Source organism: Lithobates pipiens, unplaced genomic scaffold (assembly GCF_037356315.1).
Source record: "Lithobates pipiens isolate NorthernLeopardFrog02 unplaced genomic scaffold, aLitPip1_a1.2 Scaffold_13, whole genome shotgun sequence".
In the NCBI taxonomy this organism is placed as follows: domain Eukaryota; kingdom Metazoa; phylum Chordata; class Amphibia; order Anura; family Ranidae; genus Lithobates; species Lithobates pipiens.
Window position 1 is genome coordinate 422,694,315 of NW_027507718.1, and position 22,055 is coordinate 422,716,369.

General features: G+C 43.6%; 1 protein-coding gene across 2 annotated transcripts in view; it reads right to left on the bottom strand.

Annotated features, from left to right (window-relative positions):
- Window positions 1-22,055, bottom strand: part of KLHL5 (kelch like family member 5) — a 122,571-nt gene that overhangs the window by 74,126 nt on the left and 26,390 nt on the right. The window contains exon 1 of one of the 2 annotated variants that reach the window (XM_077477633.1): window positions 5,382-6,001. The exons of the other annotated variant lie outside the window; for it this stretch is intronic. Within the exon in view, the coding sequence (XP_077333759.1) occupies window positions 5,382-5,812 (431 nt within the window). The 5' untranslated portion in view covers window positions 5,813-6,001. Of the gene's footprint in view, window positions 1-5,381; window positions 6,002-22,055 lie in introns of those variants that run through there. 2 annotated transcript variants of the gene reach the window in all.

Here is a 22,055-nt window from a genome sequence, read left to right on the forward strand (position 1 = left end):
CCATGGGCATATGTGAAATGACACCCCAAAATAAATTCTGCTGCTTCTCCTGAGTACGGGGATACCACATATGTGGGACTTTTTGGGAGCCTAGCCGCGTACGGGGCCCCGAAAACCAAGCACCGCCTTCAGGCTTTCTAAGGGCGTAAATATTTGACTTCACTCCTCACTACCTATTACAGTTTTGAAGGCCATAAAATGCCAAGATGGCACAAAACCCCCACAAATGACCCCATTTTAGAAAGTAGACACCCCAAGCTATTTGCTGAGAGGCATGTTGAGTCCATGGAATATTTTATATTTTGCCACAAGTTGCGGGAAAATTACAAACTTTTTTTTTTTTTTTTTTTTTTTCACAAAGTTGTCACTAAATGATATATTGCTCACGCATGCCATGGGCATATGTGAAATGACACCCCAAAATAAATTCTGCTGCTTCTCCTGAGTACGGGGATACCACATATGTGGGACTTTTTGGGAGCCTAGCCGCGTACGGGGCCCCGAAAACCAAGCACCGCCTTCAGGCTTTCTAAGGGCGTTACAGTTTTGAAGGCCATAAAATGCCAAGATGGCACAAACCCCCCCCAAATGACCCCATTTTGGAAAGTAGACACCCCTAAATTTAGGGGTACACTAGTGAGACTAGGTAATAAATGGCGGGTGCCCTGAAACTATAAAAAAATAACTAACCAACCAGCGTCACCTGTAACAGTTATATGGTGATCACTGGTGAAAGGGTTAACTAGGGGGCAATCAGGGGGCTTTATGCGGTAGTATATGGGGGTCCCTGGCGCTATAAAAAGCTGCGGCGAACCTAAATACCTACTTGCCTAACTAGCGTCACCTGTGACACTAATACAGCGATCAGAAAAACGATCGCTTATTAGGCTGGGTTCACACTGGAGCGATGCGGGAACGCCACGAATGCGCGGCGGGTTCCCGCATCGCATGCCTCCCGGCGGCAGTTCACACTGCCCTATGCGAACTGCTGGGAGTGTCAGTGAAATGTTACTGACACCCCCAGATCAGTTCGCATATCGCAGTGCGATCTGCAAACTCGGATCGCATGGTGTGAACACCCATGCGATCCGATTCTGCTGCGGGCCAAAAAAAGGGTCCCGTGCGAATTTGCGGCGGGTGCGGCGGGTGTGGCGGGTGCGGCGAATGGCTGAACTCGAATCGCACAGAGATCGGATGTGATTTGCACTGCAGTGCGAATCACATCCGTTCTCAAACCGCTGCAATCTGAACCCAGCCTTAGTGACACTGGCGACGGGGGGTGATCACGGGGTTAAACCTTTATTGGGGGGGTTAGGGGGGTACCTTAGAACTAAAGGGGGCTAACCCTAACTGCCCTAACAGTTATTAGTCACAAATGACACCCGCCGGGTGATCAGGGGGTTAAACCTTTATTAGGTAATAAATGGCGGGTGCCCTGAAACTATAAAAAAATAACTAACCAACCAGCGTCACCTGTAACAGTTATATGGTGATCACTGGTGAAAGGGTTAACTAGGGGGCAATCAGGGGGCTTTATGCGGTAGTATATGGGGGTCCCTGGCGCTATAAAAAGCTGCGGCGAACCTAAATACCTACCTGCCTAACTAGCGTCACCTGGGACACTAATACGGCGATCAGAAAAATGATCGCTTATTAGGCTGGGTTCACACTGGAGCGATGCGGAAACGCCGCGAATCCGCGGCGGGTTCCCGCATCGCATGCCTCCCGGCGGCAGTTCACACTGCCCTATGCGAACTGCTGGGAGTGTCAGTGAAATGTTACTGACACCCCCAGATCAGTTCGCATATCGCAGTGCGATCTGCAAACTCGGATCGCATGGTGTGAACACCCATGCGATCCGATTCTGCTGCGGGCCAAAAAAAGGGTCCCGTGCGAATTTGCGGCGGGTGCGGCGGGTGTGGCGGGTGCGGCGGGTGCGGCGAATGGCTGAACTCGAATCGCACAGAGATCGGATGTGATTTGCACTGCAGTGCGGTGCGAATCACATTCGTTCTCATAAACCGCTGCAATGTGAACCCAGCCTTAGTGACACTGGCGACGGGGGGTGATCACGGGGTTAAACCTTTATTGGGGGGGTTAGGGGGGTACATTAGAACTAAAGGGGGCTAACTCTAACTGCCCTAACAGTTATTACAGTCACAAATGACACCAATGCAAAAAAAAAAAAAAAAAAAAAAAAATGACATTGGTGTCACTGTGACTGGGGGGCAGGGGTAATTGGGGGGGTGATCGGGGGGTAAAGGGGGGGTGTGAGTGTGCCTGGCATGTTCTACTGTGTGTGGGATGTGTTGGTGCAACTCACTGATCCGCTCTCCTCCGTGTCGGAACGAAAAATACCGACACGGAGGAGAGAATACATCACTTCCTCTCCTGTGTTTACATTACAGGAGAGGAAGTGATGTCACCGGGGATTTCTATTCGTCGGGAGCGATCGCGAGGGGGTGGCCATGAATGAATGGCCGTCCCCTCGTCCGGGATCGCTCCCGAACGAAAACCGACCGCCGCAGGCACCGGGCGGGGGCCCGATCGGGCCCCCGACCCGCGGGAGGCAAATCACGTACATGTACGTGCTTATGCCTGCCCGTGCCATTCTGCCGACGTACATCGGCGTTAGGCGGTCGGCAAGTGGTTAACTTTGTTTGTTTTAAGTGTTGGCAGCTGCTTTTTTTGTTTTACATTTAGTTATAGCGCAGTGTTTTCCCCCACTTTTTCCCATGCAGTGCAATGGAATTATTCTAAATGGGAGCAACTCAAGTCGCTTCGACTTAGAAAAAAGGTTCCTGTACTACTTGGTGGCGACTTCGGATCAGCTTGCATCGATTTCTATTAAAGAAGTTTTTTGCAAGCCACGCTGAGGTCTGAAGTGTGAACTGGCACTAATCCTACCCTCTAACCAAACTTTCAAGGAAACATACACACAAAATGATGTACAGGGCTAAAGTTGAAATTGAACTTTTATCTCTACAATTTAATATGCATTAAAGTATAAAACTTTTTTTTTTTTTTTTTGCTCTGTGTTCCCATTAGGGAGATTCACTCCCTTTGTCCTGTTTATCATTATCAGTGAATGTAAAAGTAAAATCCCAAATTCTGGGTTGGCCCCAGAAAAGTAAGAGGGGAAATCTTACAATGGAGACACAAGTTCTGGTGACCTGGGGGGTCCCCAAGGAATTCCCTTAATTTTCCTCTCACTTCCTGTTTTGACTGTTAGACAGGAAGTGAAGGTAAATCCCCCCAGGGGTTTATACTGCAACTCTCCCCTACTATTCAAAAAAATAAAGATAAAAAAGGGCTTTGCCTATATACCATAATTCTACGTCAATGCTAATAAAAGGAAGAAGTCATAATTCATAATTGTGAACATTGAATAAGAATAAAGAGAGTAGGCAATGCAAATATACAACTGCAAGTTACAAGTTCTCTACATTTTTTCTTTAAATTATTAAAAATTGCTACATTACTTCTAGTCGATTAAGTAAGTTGTTTCTCTTGTAATTGTATCCAGATGATGGAACAGGCGTCAGAGGGTACATGTCACTGTCAGATCTTAATGTGCATGGAAATGCTGTCTGAGTTTGTGATATTCCATACAGCTGCAATAATTGTTCTGGTAATGGGGCCAGGCTATGAAATAGCACAGATTACCCTATTCCTGTACCCTTACTTCTCCATATATAATGGATCACGAGATCAGTTCATGCCAATGTTCAGTTCCTATAACCATGACCATGTAATTAGTCAACCAAGATAATTTAAACTGTTAAATAAGGTTCAATATGTGGTTTACAATAAATGTGAAGGGGTGAAAAAGCCATTTGTAACGCTACACGGGCCGGATGGCCAGTCGGGAATTTATTTTTATTTTTTTTAAAGTCAGCAGCTGCAAACACCGTAGCTGCTGACTTAATAAGCACACTTACCTGTCCTGGGTTCCCGCGATGTCGGCCGCCCGAGGCCAACCGTCCCTCGGCTCCTTGCGCCGCCATTCCAACTAAGGGAAACATGCAGTGGAGCCTTGTGGATTCACTGCCCGTTTCCTACTGTGCATGTGCGAGTCGCGCAGAGCTTTGTGAATGAGGCACGCTGTTCCCAGAAAACACCGCACCCTATTCACTAGAAGACAACGCGAGGAGAAAACGACTGAAGATCACCGCGGAATAGGAAGAGGCAGATTAGGACAATCTGCCCAACAACAGGCATTTCTGGCAAGTTAAAAAATAAAATAAAAGTTTTCCTCCAATTTTTTTAGAAACGTTTTTATGCAATTTTTTTTTTGTGGCCCTCCAATTTAACTAAAGTGAAAAATTATTAATGCAATTACTGTACTTAAAGTCAATAGAAGTGGAACTGATTTTCAACAAGATCTTTTCCACTGGAATCCGAGCCAAGGCGTCCACTGGACTCCGAGCCAAGGCGTCCACTGGACACCGAGCCAACACATCCACTGAACTCCAGGGACACAGAGTCAACAGCCCTAACACGTCGACTGGACTCCAGGGACACCGAGCCAACACGTCCACTGGACACCGAGCCAACACGTCCACTGGACACTGGCTAACATGATCACTGAACACCAAGGACTTTGCTCCAACATACCCACTGTGCACCAGTATCTCTGAACTAACATACTGTTATTCAACAAACACCAGGAACACTGCAACAACTTATTCACTGGACACAGCAATGAAATGTCAAAATATTATATCTATCTCACTGACAGGAGATACACCCACATCCCACTTTCAAGGACACAGAGCACAACTAGCAGTTTTACAGCAATTTTATTTACAATACTATTATACTTCAACTGAATCAGCAATTCAAACGAAAGATCGGTCAGCAAATTAGTCTTTTATGAGAATTTCACATGGAAGCTACTATTTACGGACTTCTAGGTCATAGAGTTGTTCACGGACAGTTCAACTATTCAGATTCATTGCAAGAAAAGTCATAGTTTCACACCTAGCATACAGTCTAGGAGACAGAAAATAACAGCTTCAGCACAGGCTTCTCACCGAGTAATGTGCTTTGATGGACATCCTTTAAAAAACAAAAAAAAAAAAAAACAAAAAAAAAAAAAAAAAACTAGGTACTATGTGTCACTGGCACAGTTAAAATGCAGCTCACATATAAGCAAGTGAGAGACATATCTGGACCACACTTGCCCCATCTCTACAAATAGCAATGCTGCATTAGATGTTGATGCACTGACCAATGGGACTTTCTACATCACATTACAGCTGATTATTAAAAACAAAAGGCTAATCTTGAAACAAACACTTAAAATCGGACAATATTTCAAGCAAAGAAAAAAAAGTTGCTTCCCCTGCAATTATTTTCTTAAATAAAACGATCCTGACCTGCAAGAACTGCTCTCAGAGTCGATGTCCTCCTCACTGGCTCCATCTTCAGCTTCTGGTTTGCTCAGCCAATGCGCTGCCTCACTAGCACCTGCAGCAACTTCCACGGAGGTTTGTTGCTCAGAAGCAGATGCCATGGGATATGAAAGCAAATTTTGGAAATCCTGATTGCTCGTCCTTCGTTGTCCCACAGACGACAAGGGCAGGGGTGGGTTACTTGGCTCTGTGAACTTTCTGTTACTAGTAACAAGGTTTTGATCTCCATTCAAAAAATCCCCCTGATGGCTAGGATTAATGGGAGCAGCCTGATGTCCGAACCACCTCCATCGGATTTTTAGTATTTGCTTCACATCAAAGTCCTTTCGGGAGCCAGACATTCTCTTAGAGAGCAAGCGATTGTCTAGGCAACTAGGCAAAAAAATGCCGCACATACAAGATCTACATATTCAACCTGCCAAAAAAAAAAAAAAAGGGGGGACCAGCTGCAGGCGAACCCATAAGCCGAGAAAAAGGAAAAGATTCTTTTTTTGGAATGCCAGCGATTAATCATTATCACCTGGCCATGCAGATGCAGCCCATGTGCCTCAGAAATGAAGGCAGAAGCAGCATTGCACTTTCCACTGCATTCTTCCCGTCTCTGTGACTATTTGCTTTCAAAAGACACTCCGTGTTCATTTAAGTCTTTCAGATTCTCAACGCCTCCCCCTTCTTCAAACCACAAATGACAGCATAAGTCACATCCATCATCTCTTCAGACCACAATTTTTTCACTCTGCATTAACTCAACCTCACAATATTAACAAGCAAAGACCAAAAACAAAACAAAAAAAATAAAAAATAAAAAACAACACCAAAAAAATCCACACAAACATATTTCAACTCACAAATCACACATTTTATGAATGTAAATAATTCTGGATAAGCAGCCTTGTTTACGTCTAATGGATACTTAATTAATATTTGAACATAATGGACAAAATCAATATGGTACTTAATTCTCCAGCCAATGTAATGTTCGGGAAGTACAGCTAAGAAAAAGGCACAGAGGGGGTCCAGCGCACAGCTGAACTACCTACCCTCCCCCCCCAGGCTCAGCCAATCAACATGACTGAATATTACTTTTTAGTGCAAAAGGATCAGATTAATAACCGTACTACAGTTGGGCATAAAAATAATCTTTCAAAGCTGTGGATAATCCATTTTAGAAGATTCTAAGAAAATAGTTTATTTTTTCATTCTACAAAAATATGATTCATATCCTCAAAGCCGAGCAACCACCACGACAAGCCAACGTAATCTGTTTTCTGCTTCCTGATAGTCTGACATTTTTTTTTTTTTTTTTTTTAAAGGGGTTTCAAAGAGAAATTAAAATCCTATGGCATTATATTTATACATTTATATTTATTTATCAGGTCACCAACTCCTAAAAGGGGACATACATACATATTATCTTTAAACAAGGTCAATAGTCCTGTTGGGAATTATTAACAAAGCGTAACAAAAAAGGTGCTTTAACCACTTGCCTACAGGGCACTAACACCCCCTTCCTGCCCAGCCAGGCCATTTTTCAGCTTTCAGCGCTATCGCACTTTGAATGACAATTGCGCGGTCATGCTACACTGTACCCAAACAAACACATTTTTTATCATTTTCTTCACACAAATAGAGATTTCTTTTGGTGGTATTTAATCACTGCAGTTTTTTTGTAAAAAATAAAAGACCAAAAATTTGGGAAAAAAAAAAAGGTTTTACACTTTTTTTCGGTCAGTAAATTTTGTAACCAAGTCATTTTTCACCTTCATCGATGTGCGCTGATGAGTCGGCACCAATGGGTAATGATGAGATGGCACTTATGAGGTGGACTGATGAGAAGGCACTAATATACCACACTTATGGGCACTGATAGGCACTGTTAGGTGGTACTGATGGGCACTAATAGGTGGGCACAGATGGGCGGGTACAGATGGGCACTGATGGACAGCAGTGATAGGTGGCACTGATTGCCAGCACTGACTGGCATGGCTAATGGGCACCGATTTGTGGCACTTGTGGGCACTGTATGCTGGCATTGGTGGGCACTTTGTTACACTTTATTTATTGTAATCAGGGCCCTGATTACATCCCTAGATTTCTCCCTGTGAGGAGACGCTGCTGATCGGCTCTCCTCGCCTCACACTGTCAGGCAAGGAGAGCCGATTACCGACATCTCCGTGTTTACATGTGATCGGCTGTGATTGGACACTGCTGATCACATGGTTAAAGAGCCACGGATCTTTACACAGAATCGAGTCGCGCTGTGTCCTAGCAACGCGAGAGCGGCCGTTCAGGGCCACCGTCATAGGACGGCGGCCCAAAACAAGAGCTGCACCACTCCGCCGTCATTTGACAGTGGGCAGGCGGCAAGAAGTTAAAGTATTAATGAATCCTCTGTTTTTTTTTTTCAGCCTAATACATGGAGTCCATTTAAAAATATTCCCTAGTAAACTACTTGTTAAAGTTCTTACCCCAGCACTTGCAGTTTACAATTTTCAATGCTGCCAGCTCCTGATCTCATAGGGATGCTTCTCTGAAATTCTAAACATCTAATAAAATTGACAACAGTGGATGGTGCCATCCTCCGCCAGTTTTTTAGCTTGGGGGGGGGGGGGCGCCTTCCCCGCCCCCTATTTAACCCCTTCATGCCAGCCTCGCTGACCTGGGCTTTTTGTCGTGGTGCCGCATATATGTGGATCTGTCTTTGTACTGGGAGTGCGCTGTACAGCACACCCCCAGCACAGAGACTGGGGTCTCACCAAGAGCCCCAGGTCCTGTACTAATGATCGGAACCTGGAACTCCTGAATCCGGGTCACCTGATCGCTGTGATAGCATCTGATTGGCTACCACAGTTATCAGTCACTGTAAAGCCTGCACCTGTTTTTCTCTCTCTGAATGGAGAGGAAATATACTTCCAGAGAGAAAAAAAAAGTAAGAAAAAATACCTAGAGCAAGGTTTGATCTAGGATAGTGCCAGGGTTAGTTTCTGGGTCAAATAAGGGTCAAAGGTCAAGGTCAGTATATTTTGGGTAGAATTAGTATTTATTTTTTAAATTAGTATCGGTGTATGCGTTTTAGGTAGGACAAAAAAAAAAAAAAAAAAAAACACAGCAAATGTGGAGAATTTATTTTGGGTTGTTATTTGGTGGTAGGTTTTTGTAGTAACAAACAAACCACAGCTAAGAAAAAAAAAAATAATTACCACCAAATGAAAGTCCAATATGTCCTGAAAAAACAAGGTATAATCCACCTGGCTACACAAAGTACTTGTGATGATATATACAGTTTTACTAACACATGTCAAAGTTGCAAAATTGTGCATCTTACCTTTAGGCATGAAGGGGTTAAACTGAGCCAGTGCTCTGGTTCAGTGCTGTGTGTCCTGAGGCCCTATGATTCTGCATCCGATTGCAGTTACTAACCCGGCTTGTCCTGGCTACTCCTTAACTGCTTGCCACACACTGGCCAGGCGGCGAGGCTCTTGTTCTGGGCGGGCGTCATATGACGTCCATCCATTTAAACAGGGCATGCACGCGTTCGGGTGGGCGCAGCCCTGTACCTTCGGTGGCGGCGTGCCACAGAGACACCGCTTGGCACCAGGGGGGGGTGAACAGCCAATGGCCGTTTACCGTGTGTTCGGCCGTGGTGAAGTCACGGCAATCACAAATTGCATCGCCTCACTTTGCACAGCGCACGATCGCATCAGTGACAGCGTGTTCGCGGGAACACTGCTCGTCACCGAGGCTGGTAAACAGCCATTGGCCGGTGTCTGTTTACCACGTGATCAGCTGTGATCCTTTCACAGCTGATCACTTAATGTAAACAGAGTGTTAACGAGAGGTTACCGGGTTCTCCTCCTCACACACCGATCGTGTGTGAGGAGATTGCCGCAGCATCTTGTTAGCGCTTATAGTGTACACCAAACACACACCGATTGCCCCCCCAATAAAGAGGACCTGTCATCACCCATCAAAGTACCTGTCACAGTCCATCTGAGTACCTGTGTACCTGAATACCTGTCAGAGTTCATTTGAGCACCCGAGCACCTGTTACAGTTCATCTCAGTACTTGTCACCAGGCCATCTGAGTACCTGTCACCAGGCCCTCAGAGCAACAGAGTACCTGTCACCAGGCCCTCAGAGCAACAGAGTACCTGTCACCAGGCCCTCAGAGCAACAGAGTACCTGTCACCAGGCCCTCAGAGCAACAGAGTACCTGTCACCAGGCCCTCAGAGCAACAGAGTACCTGTCGGCAGCTCATCAGAGTACCTGAGTACCTATCTGTAGCCCATGCCTCATAGAATATACGTTGGGGTGTTCGCTTTCTAAATGGGGTAATTTTGTGGGTAATTGCACTGCCCTGATGCTCAAGGACCTTCAAAAGTATGATAGGTAGGAATGAAAATAGATGCGTCATTTATGCTCGTAGAATGCCTGAAGGTGCTACTTCAATGTTGGGCTTTGTATGTGGCCAGGCGGTGTAAAAGTCTCACACATGTGAGACACATGTGGAACACATGTGGAACATGCGGTTTCACTGACCTGCTACCAACCTCGACTATGCTCCTTCATACACATTTGTATCTGATCTGTCTGCCAGTGTATAACCCAGCTTACCTGACTCTGCAACCATGCCTATTGCTGCTGGCACCTGTCTACAGTGCCTGCTTACCTCCTGCCAGCAATCAGCTCATGTCTCACTTGTCTGCTGTTGCCATACCAGCCTGCTTCTGCTTGGTGCTCACCAGCTGCTACCCAGCTCACCAGCTGCTAGCAAGATCTACAGGCACTTGTGCACCTCTTGTTCACTCTATTAGGGGCCCGAGTCAGAGCTGTAAGAGAGAACTTCCTTATCACATCGGGCTCTTTTATCAGGTGTGTGACATAAACTGCATACTCAGTAGGTGATAAAATTAGCTGCTGAAAGTGCCCAAAACAGAGAGTTTAATATCATGGTAAATACTTACCTTTCCTGTAGAAAATTCTGCTCCAGATGAACAAAAGTCTAGGAATTTGGTTATGTAATTTCAGATGAAGAAGATCCCCTACCCCTAAATTAGCCTACCCTACCTTTAAAAGAGATCTCTGCCAGATTCTGTGCGCTTCTGGTCCCTTTAGCACAGCAGGAAGCCTAGAGCAACATTTCTTAGCACACCTCTGACACTGTTCCCTCACCAGTGACTATACAACTGTTTACTCTCTATACCCATGTGTCACACCTCCTTCCCCATTTTCCACACTACATTATCTGGTGGATCCCTACCCAACATCCACACGGTTTTCTAGCAGTTGCTCCCTTCTGCCTTGCCAAAACATACTTCCCTGCACTGATCACCTCCCACTATGGCTCCTTCTCAGCCATGATCCAGTCACACTTCCCCACCCTCCATCTCCTGTCCTTGTTCATATCCCACTCTGCCTCTATCTGCCACAGGTCTCCTCTCTGCTTCCTTCCTCTCACTCTCCAGTCTTTGTTTAGCACAGGCTCTGACTTTTCTGCTTGTCTTCAAGGTCAGCCTCTCCTCTGCCTTCTCTCCTCATGTTTCATGGTCAGCATCTCCTCTGCCAAGCCTGCTATTGTTACTTAGTGAGTTGATGCTTGTTTCCCCTCCAACCTTTTCCTCCCTGGACCAAGGGATGTTGCTCAGTCTGCTTTACCTCCGCCCTACTCAGTCCCAAAGCAGTCCAGTCTGCCAGCTCTCCCTTCTGCCCTCATACCCCCAACTCCACTGTCAGCTTACTTCTTACTTAGCTTATTTTATTCACAGCACAGCTTTGTAAGAAGAAGTAAAAATGTTAACACTATGTCACTTTATAAAGAATATAGAAAGCTGAAGACAGATATACATGTAAAGTGGATGTAAATCCTCACATATACCCAGTGAAATGAACAGCCTCAGATGATACACAGGGATGAAACAAATCTCCCTAAATAAGTTTTACTTGTATATCTGCTGTCTTCAACTTGCTATATTCTTTAGAATTCTAACATCCGGTTAGAACTTTCACTTCCTCATTCAGCACTGGGAATGTAGTCTTGGTTTACGCTGGGAGACAGCTGATTGGAGGAAAGGCACACACCCCCACTCAACATAGGCAGCAGAACAAAGATACTTTCAGAGCTGTGCCATGGCAAGACAAGCTCCCTGCTAATCTATTATAGCAACCTCCCATGACACACATTTTCAACTGCTTTTATCTCCCGTCTCGGAGAACTTGTCAGAAGTTATCATGCTGATAACAGAGGAATGGAACAGCAGAAACATACAAGACTCAAAGCTTTGGCAAGAGATAAGAAAAACACTACAGATGTATTTGCAAAAGGTCAAATTTCATGAAATTGGGTTTACATCCACTTTAAAAAAGGTAAAAAAATAAATTTATATTATATATATATATATATATATATATATATATATATATATATATATATATATATATATATATATATATATATATATATATATATATATATATATATATATATATATATATATATATATATACATACATATATACATACATATATACATACACACATATACACATATACACACACACACACACACTTTAGAACCCCTTTAAAAAGTACCCTGAAAAACAGCAATGCATTTACCAGTGAGTGTGCATACAGCCTCATAGTTGTATATAAACAAGGTGAGATCTAAAGCACTGCTGTTTCGGACTGCTTATTTTAGTAGATTTGGAGTAAGATTACTACTGTGCTGCTCCCCTCACCACACGCTCTGATATGAGAATGCAAACCTCTACCAATATGGCTGCTTCCGTAAAGACACAGTGTAGTAGAGTATAGTAGGTCAGTAGTGGGAATAACCTCAGCGGCAAAGAGACCACAGGCAATACCGGTAAAACCTGGGTCACCAGGCATGGTTTTAATGAGAGCTGCAGATTTAAGAATATTGAAGGACTGAATTATGTTAAGAAGTTAAAGAATGTAAAAGATTTTAGTTTAACGGTTTCATGAACAGCCACCAGTCTGTTTCCATTATACTAATACCAGCACAGTAGCACTTTCCAAAAAAAAATTACAGTGACAAGAGCATCCCTTAGCATAATTTACCATAATGTTTCTCAGGTTAGAAAGCACAAGTCAAAGCTACCGCATCAAAGCTTTTAGTGCAGATCAATGTTCTCTGTAGCGGTGACCTTTGAATAGAAACCAAAACTATGAAATAATCAATTTTCACCAGTCTTGCAAAGTTCAATAACTGTTATGCGTTTTATTCCAGGAGGTTAAAAAAAAAAAAAAAAAAATGGTTGTCTATATCTCAGTAGGGGCAATCTCAAGTCACAGTTGTTTCTGGAGGAAAAATTGTAATATGATTTCCTATGACTGATATTGTATAAATTACATCTTTACACGTCAAAACATCTAGAAATTTTACAGAGCTGCGACAACCATAATTTGCATTCAAAACAAAATAAATGTACAATATATAAATACACGTGAATATATATATATTAGTGATGCAACGATAATGGAGCCGAAAATGGGGCGTGGCCTGGGTGGGGGCTCCGCCCCGCCCCCTGGTGACGCCCATCATGGGGGGTGTATAGCGCTGGAGAGCCGCCTCCGCCGCCTGTTTGATCACAGCACCGGGAACATCACAGCTTTCATTTCAATAGCTGTGTGTTCCCGGCCGCGCGCCGTCACACGCAGCCCCTCCCCCTTGTCCGGGCACTTAGATAGACAGATCATCCGCAGGATTGGATGGATGATCTGTCTATCAAAGTGCCCGGACAAGGGGGAGGGGCTGCGTGTGACGGCGCGCGGCTGGGAACACACAGCTATTGAAATGAAAGCTGTGATGTTCCCGGCGCTGTGATCAAACAGGCGGCGGAGGCGGCTCTCTTCCCTGCACACAGTGCTTAGGCTGCAATGGGGCACACTGGCTGCAATGGGGCACACTAGCTGCAATTGGCTGCAATGGGGCACATTGGCTGCAATGGGGCACATTGGCTGCAATGGGGCACACTGGCTGCAATGGGGCACACTGGCTGCAATGGGGCACACTGGCTGCAATTGGCTGCAATGGGGCACACTAGCTGCAATTGGCTGCAATGGGGCACATTGGCTGCAATGGGGCACACTGGCTGCAATGGGGCACACTGGCTGCAATGGGGCACACTGGCTGCAATTGGCTGCAATGGGGCACACTGGCTGCAATGGGGCACACTGGCTGCAATGGGGGATGCCTCCTGTACCACGTCCTCTGTCTCTGACCACCTCCTGTACCATGTCCCCAGTCTCTGACCACCTCCTGTACCGTGTCCCCAGTCTCTGACCACCTCCTGTACCGTGTCCCCAGTCTCTGACCACCTCCTGTACCGTGTCCCCAGTCTCTGACCACCTCCTGTACCGTGTCCCCAGTCTCTGACCACCTCCTGTACCGTGTCCCCAGTCTCTGACCACCTCCTGTACCGTGTCCCCAGTCTCTGACCACCTCCTGTACCGTGTCCCCAGTCTCTGACCACCTCCTGTACCGTGTCCCCAGTCTCTGACCACCTCCTGTACCATGCATGCAGTCTCTGACCACCTCCTGTACCATGCATGCAGTCTCTGACCACCTCCTGTACCATGTCCCCAGTCTCTGACCACCTCCTGTATAAAAATATTTTTTTAAAACAGTCATTTTCGGTATCGGTGCTGTTTCGGTATCGGTTTTCGGCCTAGTGTATTTTTCATTTTCGGTATCGGCACCAAAAAACCCATTCGGTGCATCCCTAATATATATATATATATATATATATATATATATATATATATATATATATATATATATATATATATATATATATATATACACACACACACACACACACACACACACACACACACACACTGGACACTTTTGGTTACACCTTGCTAGTACCAGGTTGGACCCCCTTTTGCTTGCAGAGCTACCTTAATTCTGCCTGGCATAGATAAAACAAGGTGATGGAAACATTTCTCAGAGATTTTGGTCCATATTGACATGATGGCATCACGTAGTTGCTGCAGATTTGTCGGCTGCACATCCATGATGTGAATCTCCCAGGCAGGATGGATCCATGCGTTCATGTTGTTTACACCAAATTCTGACCCTACCATCTGAATGTTGCATATCTTGGTTGTCAGTGGTTATTCGAGTTACTGTTTGAGTTACTGTTGCCTTTCTATTATCTGGAGCCAGTCTGCCCATTCGCCTCTGACAACAAGGCATTTCTGTCCACACAATTGCCACTCACTGAATATTTTCCGTTTCTCAGACCTTGCTGTGCGTGACAATCTCAATAAATCAGAAGTTTTTGAAATATTCAGATCGGCTTGTCTGGCACAAACAACCATGCTATGTTCAAAGTCAATCAAATACCCTTTCTTCCCCATTCTGATGCTCGGCTTGAACTTCAGCAAATCGTCTTCACCACACCTAGATGTCTAAATGCATTAAGTTGCTGGCATGTGATTAGCAATTTGTGTTACCAAGCAATTGAACAGGTATACCTAACAAAGTGGCCGGCGTGATAGGTAGATATAGATTATATATATATATATATATATATATATATATATATATATATATATATATATATATATATATATATATATATATATATATATATATATATATATATATATACACACACACACACACATACATATATACACACACACACACAATTATATTTACCTTGTGATTTTTCTTTAAGAATTTAAAGAGGGGCTGAGCTCCAATGCTTTGGAGTTTAGCACATAAAAAAACTCAGTAATGTTCTGCAGATGTTTCAGACCAATCCACAAAATTATGTGTTTATTGAAATGTGGTGAGGCACTTATTTATCTGCAGCACATGCAGTCCCCGCAAATGACAGTAGTATGACGCCTCTGTTCCTTTCATCTCAGTGCAAGTAGGGATCGGTGATTTTTTTCCTCTCAGATGATATGGATGCTAATGTACTTTATTGAAGGGAGGCTTAGCTAAATGCATAGATGAACACACATACAGGAACTTGTTTACTTGGCAAATGACTTAAAGATGAATGCCAGAAATGACCTATTTCTTTAAACTTCCATTGGGCCAGCTTGGTGACATGTAAATATGCAGGTGTCACATCTGAAGGGGCATAGAAAGTCACTGTAGTAGTCTGTGCTAAATACTGTATAGTCTTGCTCTGGGAGCTTTTAGGAGTTAAGAAGAGAGCAGTAATGTTATGATCTCCAGCTTGTCCAATCAGAGAATGCCTTGTATTCATTGAAAAAAATAAATGGAATTGTATGAATAGCAGTGGTGCCAAGCGAGCGAAACACTGGGGATATAAAACACACACACACACACACACACACACACACACACACATCATTACTCTTTAAAGTATATGTGAACCCTCACCTTGTAAAACAACCCATTCAGTTTAAAACTGAACAGCAAAACCTTTGTGTATCTATACTGTAAATAAAAAGGTGGAGGTGGAGAAACAGCAGTGATCTTCCCACTGATTGGTTGGTTGTGGGGCACATGACAGAACAAGCCTGACCTCTGGATTATAAACAGACTGTTCTCCCAGCACAGCCAGAATACTGACCACACCAAGATGATTGTGCCCTTATGCCTAGCATGGTCAGTTTGAAATAGGAGAGCAGGGGGACTGGCAGGATCACCAGGCATTGTACACAAATACACAAAGAAAGATACAAAAGAACACATGATACTTTGTAACACAAGTACATAGTACCATAGACAGGTATTAGAAATTTGAAATGTTGGAGGTAACATTTTTTAAGCAGGTCACATAAAGCTTACAACTACTGGGGTTCTTAATTTCTGGAGAAGGCCTGAAGGGCAGTTGACCTTCACTGTCTCTACATACAAGATATTCAGATAGTTAGCGAAAGTAAGTAGCTCAGTAAATAGTAGCTAGTATACACAGATCAGCCATAAAATTATTACCACCCGTCGAGGCATGAACTCCACTAGACCTCTGCAGGTATGCTGTAATACCAAGCCATCAGTAGCAGTTCCTTAAAGTAATGCAAGTTGTGGGGTGGTCCTTCATGGATCAGACATGTTTTTCCAGCACATCCCACAGATGCTCAATGGATTGAGATTGTCAGAATTCAGAGGCCAAGTCAACACATCAAACTCATTGTTGTGTTACTCAAACCATGTTTCAGTTCTTCAGACCAGACCTTCTTCCGTTGCTCATGTGATCCAATTCTGATGCTCACCTGCCCATGGTAGGTTCTTATGGCTTTTGACACAGGTCAGCATGGGCACCCTATCCGGTCTACACCTATGCAGCCTCATACACAACAAACTGTGATGCTCTATGTGTCCTGACACTTTCCTATCAGAACTAGCATTAACTTTTTTAGTAATTGGCGCTACAGTAGCTCCTCTATTGGATCAGACTACAAAAGCCAGCCTTCTTTCCCCACGTGCTTCAATGAGCCTTGGTCGCCTAGGACCCAGTTTACCTTCTTTGGACCGCTTTTGTTAATTCCTGACCACGGCAGACTGGGAAAATCCCACAAGAGCTGTAGTTTTGGAGATGCTCTGATCCAGTTCTCTAGCCATTACAGTTTGGCCGTTGTCTAAGTCGCTCATTTCTTTACACTTGCCCATTTTTTCTGCTCTCTGGTTCAATAAATTTTTATTGCAGAAATAGTATTAAAAATATACAATGTCAAAAGGCAACTAGATTGCCCACGCAGGGGCTAGAACTGGCGCACAAGAGACACAAAGTACACGACATAAACAGAGGAAGGAAACCTCCAGTTTAAAAAACGGTCACAAAAATTCTGAGTGCAACATTAATTTTTTGGGGGGAAACCCCATTAAGTGCAGTAAATAACCAGGACAAATATGCAATAACCCTGCATTAAAATCCTCTTGGGCATCTTGTTAGCAATCAAAAGGGGCTAAGAGCCCCAGTAAGAGAAGAGGAAAACCTAGCGAGAGATAAGAAAAAGAGGGACAGAAGAAGAAGTGGGGTAGGGGGAAGAAAGAGGGAGAAGGGCACCGGTATCACCCCAGAAACCAGTCAGAGCCGATCCATATTAGCCAGAGGGAGTTCCGGGAAGGCATATGCCAGCCATGGCTCCCAAACTTTAAAAGGGCCTTGGCATGTGTGTCTGAGTATACTAGAGTTTTGTACACTGACCATCATGGTCGTCAAGCGGTTTTTCACTTTCTGAAAGAGGACTGCGGTTTTCTTCCATGCTTGAGCGATCGTCCATTTAGCCACTATAAACAAACAGATAGGTTGCCCATTTCTGCTGACAAGCAAACAAACCCGGGATAGGGCAATGCAATAGTGCAAATTTAGCCTCTTTATGGACATTCAAATGGAACAGAGAATACAGCAAATCAAACACTCGGGTCCAGAAACCCACCAAGCACGGACAGGCCCACCAAGTGTGTATGACATCCCCGAAAACAGCGATCACTAAAGGTCGGGTTGGCATATGCAATACGTGCTGGGACCCAATACCACCACAACAGCACCTTGTATGCCGCCTCTAAAATGGCAGTATTAAAGAACATTTAGCTACAGAAGAAGACCAGGCCCTGCCCCAGTCCGCTGGATCGAGCCCAGTACCTAAATCTCGTTCCCACTGGGACACAGAATGAGATGAGAGATGATTGGCTGTTCAAAGCTGCGTAAAGAGTGGAGTTAAGGCCTGGAGAACCAGAGGCATGTAGACAGAGGTGTTCAAAAGCAGTTGTCTGAAACGGGTATGAGGGGGTATGCCGGAGCATAGTTATCCAGTGTTGGATCCGAAGAAAACAAAAAAGATTTCTGCCTGGGGAGCGTTGTGGGATTCACAGAATGCAGACCACGTGTGGTCAATAGGTGGCGTACCTGGGTTAAGCCCCAAGAGGTCTACCACGCACACGCCTAATACGGAGGCACAAAATGGACGAGAAATGTGTCAAGAGGCGTAACAAGATTAGTCAAAATTTCTTCCGCTTTCAACACAGCAACATCAAAGACAACATGTTCACTAGCTTCCTAATCTATCCCACCCATTTTCAGATGCCACTGTAATGAGATAATCAATGTTGTTCACTTTACCTGTCAGTGGTCATAAAGTTATAGCTGATGGGTGTATATACAAAAGAACAGCATTTTTAGCCTGTTGGCATATGGAACTATAAAGAAGGTAATAAGGGAAATGCTCAAAACACAACAACAAAGGGGAAATTACAGCATATGTTTTGTAAAGCTTTTGTTGGTGTGTAACAATGTAGTGAACAAATGATAAGTATTTGGCACAAGATGTATTGTGCATTCTGTACTTTTGGCAACTGCAGACATCACAGAGTGTACGGTTAGTATTCCAGGAGAAGTCCAGTTTGAATTAATGTATTGTGATCCCAGAATACTTCTAAAAAAAAAACACATCCATATTATATGTTAGATATTGAATACATTACTTATTTTTACTGGTCCAAAAGGAGAACAGAAACAAAGGAATATACAGAATTTAGAATAATTTAGAAACTAATAAAAAGGAAACATGAAACAACACCTTAGCAAGCTACAGGTGAAGAACCCTAAAACTGATATGGTTCATTTAATGAACTGAGAATAAAACAAACAGATGGTCAAATACAGCCTGTGTTGTAAATAACTAGATTCTCCCCTCCCCCCATATTAAAAAAAAAAAAAAAAGGACAGTCTAAAATTGGCTAGCGAGACAGTACAACAGGTCTCCGCAACTACATACCTCAAAATTAAGAGTATTACTCCTCATTACAGGACAATGGAAGGCACGGGTGGGAAAATAAATGGCCCTATAATATAACTAGGCTGTATTGGTACTACACACCATCAAGGTGTACAATTAGTTGTTTGGGGCATAAATTTAATTTTTTTTTTATGGCTGTACTGAAATTACAGAATAAAACATGTATTTACCTTCTGTTCTAAGGAAGTTTTAGGCACCATTCACACTTGAGCAACTTGTCATGCGACTGTAGACATCAAAATTGCATGACCAGTCGTTCCTCATATTTTCCGTTGATAACCATTCATACATGTATAAACTTGAAGTCACAGCAACTTCAACGTAATTTCACTACTTTGGTGTGACTTTCATGAAACTTGAGGGCCATAGACTTCAATGTTAACCCTCAAAAGTTGCAAGAAAGTCATATTTTTGTCTATTATCATTGATCAAAGCCAAAGGGGCCACTAGTTCTTGTGATCCCAATGTAATTCCCTTAATTTGCTGGAATTTCCTCTCACTTCCTGTTTGGCTATGGAACAGCATATTAAGGGAATTCTCTGCAATGGGACAGATGGGAAAAAAAAACACACACACACACACACACACACACACACACACACACACACACTTCCCTGCACTATCAAAAAAGGTGCCAAGTGGTAAGCAAACCAACGTTCTTAGTTCCTGTTTGTCAGTTTCATCAGTTTTATTTTTCCTGCTGCAACTGCAATATTTTATCCTTTTAATAAATAAATTCAAATTACTACACTGAGATTCTTCTTTACATTTCCAAGGGGATGAACCGTGCCCAGGACTGGTTCAGAGTGCAAGTGTGAGCACACCCTTTGTTGACCTCTAATCCACCAAGCTTAAGAAACAGGGGGGGAGGAGGACAGAAAATTCCTAAGGCCGCGTACACATGGGCGGATTGTCTGCCCAACTAAGTTCGTTAGACAATCCGACAGACAGTCCGTTCAAAATTTGAATGAAGGGACTTGACCACACACGATGAGCAGACAGTCCGCTGAAAGCGTGCGCGATGACGTGAACGGCACGTACGTCGGGACTAGAAAAACGACGTCCTATACACTGCAATGCAACCTTCGGCCGTGTAAATCCTTTCTGAGCATGCGCCATACTTAGTCCGTCCAACTTGCCTACACACGAGCGGACTGTCCGCTGAAACCAAGTTTGAACGGACAAAATTACGGAAATTCCGTAAGACTTTGTTCGTCAGACAGTCCGCTGAAAAAGTCAGCTGAAGCCCACACACGAGCAGATTGTCCGCTGAAACACGATTCAGCGGACTAAGTTGGACAGACAATCCGCCCGTGTGTACGCGGCCTAACTCTTCACACTCATCCACCAAGAGGACGACATTTTCTTAACACAATTCATGAACCAAAGTCCATATACTCCACAGAAATTAATGCATCTGCCCAGGTCTATAAAAAGGTCACACTGCTCATCTAAAAATGCCTCCAATATCCATAGGGTCAAAGTGAATTTCAGCATTTCCAAAAATGAAATGAATCCAGATCATCCCAGGTACAAAAGGTACCATTTTAAAATCCTAATCATCAGTTACTGAAAACGTTAGGGTAATAAATCAATAGAGTCACAGACTACCAACTAAACAGAAAAGGAAAATTAACTCCCCATGCTTCACCATATATATCCCTTGTATATGCTACCATCCCTATATGTGCATTTATTTCAAAGTTTTATAGTTAGTAAGGTTGAATAAAGACACCAGTCCATCCAGTTAAACCTGAACACTCAAATTGGTCCCTACCCTCAAGGAGCCCACAATCTAAGGTCCCCATTCATATACCAAGGCCAATTTTAGACAGAAGCCAATTAACCTACCTGCATGTCTTTGGAGTGTGGGAGGAAACCCACGCAGGCACAGGGAGAACATGCAAACTCCAGGCAGGTAGTGTCGTGGTTGGGATTCGAACCAGCGACCCTTTTTACTGCTAACCACTACACCACTGTGCCGCCCACACTAAAGAAATGATCTGCATGGCTCTGTCCCAAAATTAGGAATAATATTTGTATTTTTGAGAAATTACCCCTTCTGTTTTTTTGAGGCTTTCACGGCTAAAACTGCCTAGTAATGCCGTGATCCAATTTTTAATTCCTCCAGTACATTGCCCCACTGGCTTGGAGAAGTAATGGAATGCTACCCAAATGCCGGCCACCTGTTGATCTGAAGGATAAGCTATGGTAAGATAAAATGGTTTTGCCTTCAACTATACTTGAAGAATTTTGGCAGATGGTAAGATTTGGAAAAGGCGCATTTCAATTTCATTCTCAAATACAAAGCTGCAAGGTCCCACAGGGAAGACCTATTAAAAAGCCGGCCATTCTGCAGCAAGGCATTAGGTTACATCATCAGCTGCTTCTACCGGCCTGCAGAATAGGAGCAAATTTCCTTCCTTAGCAGTGAGATGCTGAGGGGGAGCAGCAAGTACAGAGAACATTTAATCTGCCTCTAGGAGGAGACGATTGTCAAATAGAAGGGTTTAGCAGTAGTCAGAAATGCAATTACATAACAGGCACAGTACACTGTAATGTTCTTCTTAAATAAAGATACATCACTTGAAACTGCAACATTTCATTAATTTATTAGAATGTTGTAAGAAACACTTTGTAGTTCAATGCTTCATCATAATGGTCAACCTTTCTAAAGGCTATGCATTTTATCTTTCCAACTTACAGCTCATAAATCTTTCATGATGCTCACAAATGGAGATCGATAATACACATTTTCTTTGCTTTGCAGTTAAATAACATGAAATACTGCTTTTTATTTAATGATCTACATATACTAATAGAAGATGACTAATAAAAAACCCCTACACAGCACATCCTACATTTTGGGTAGTAACCCTAATAAAAA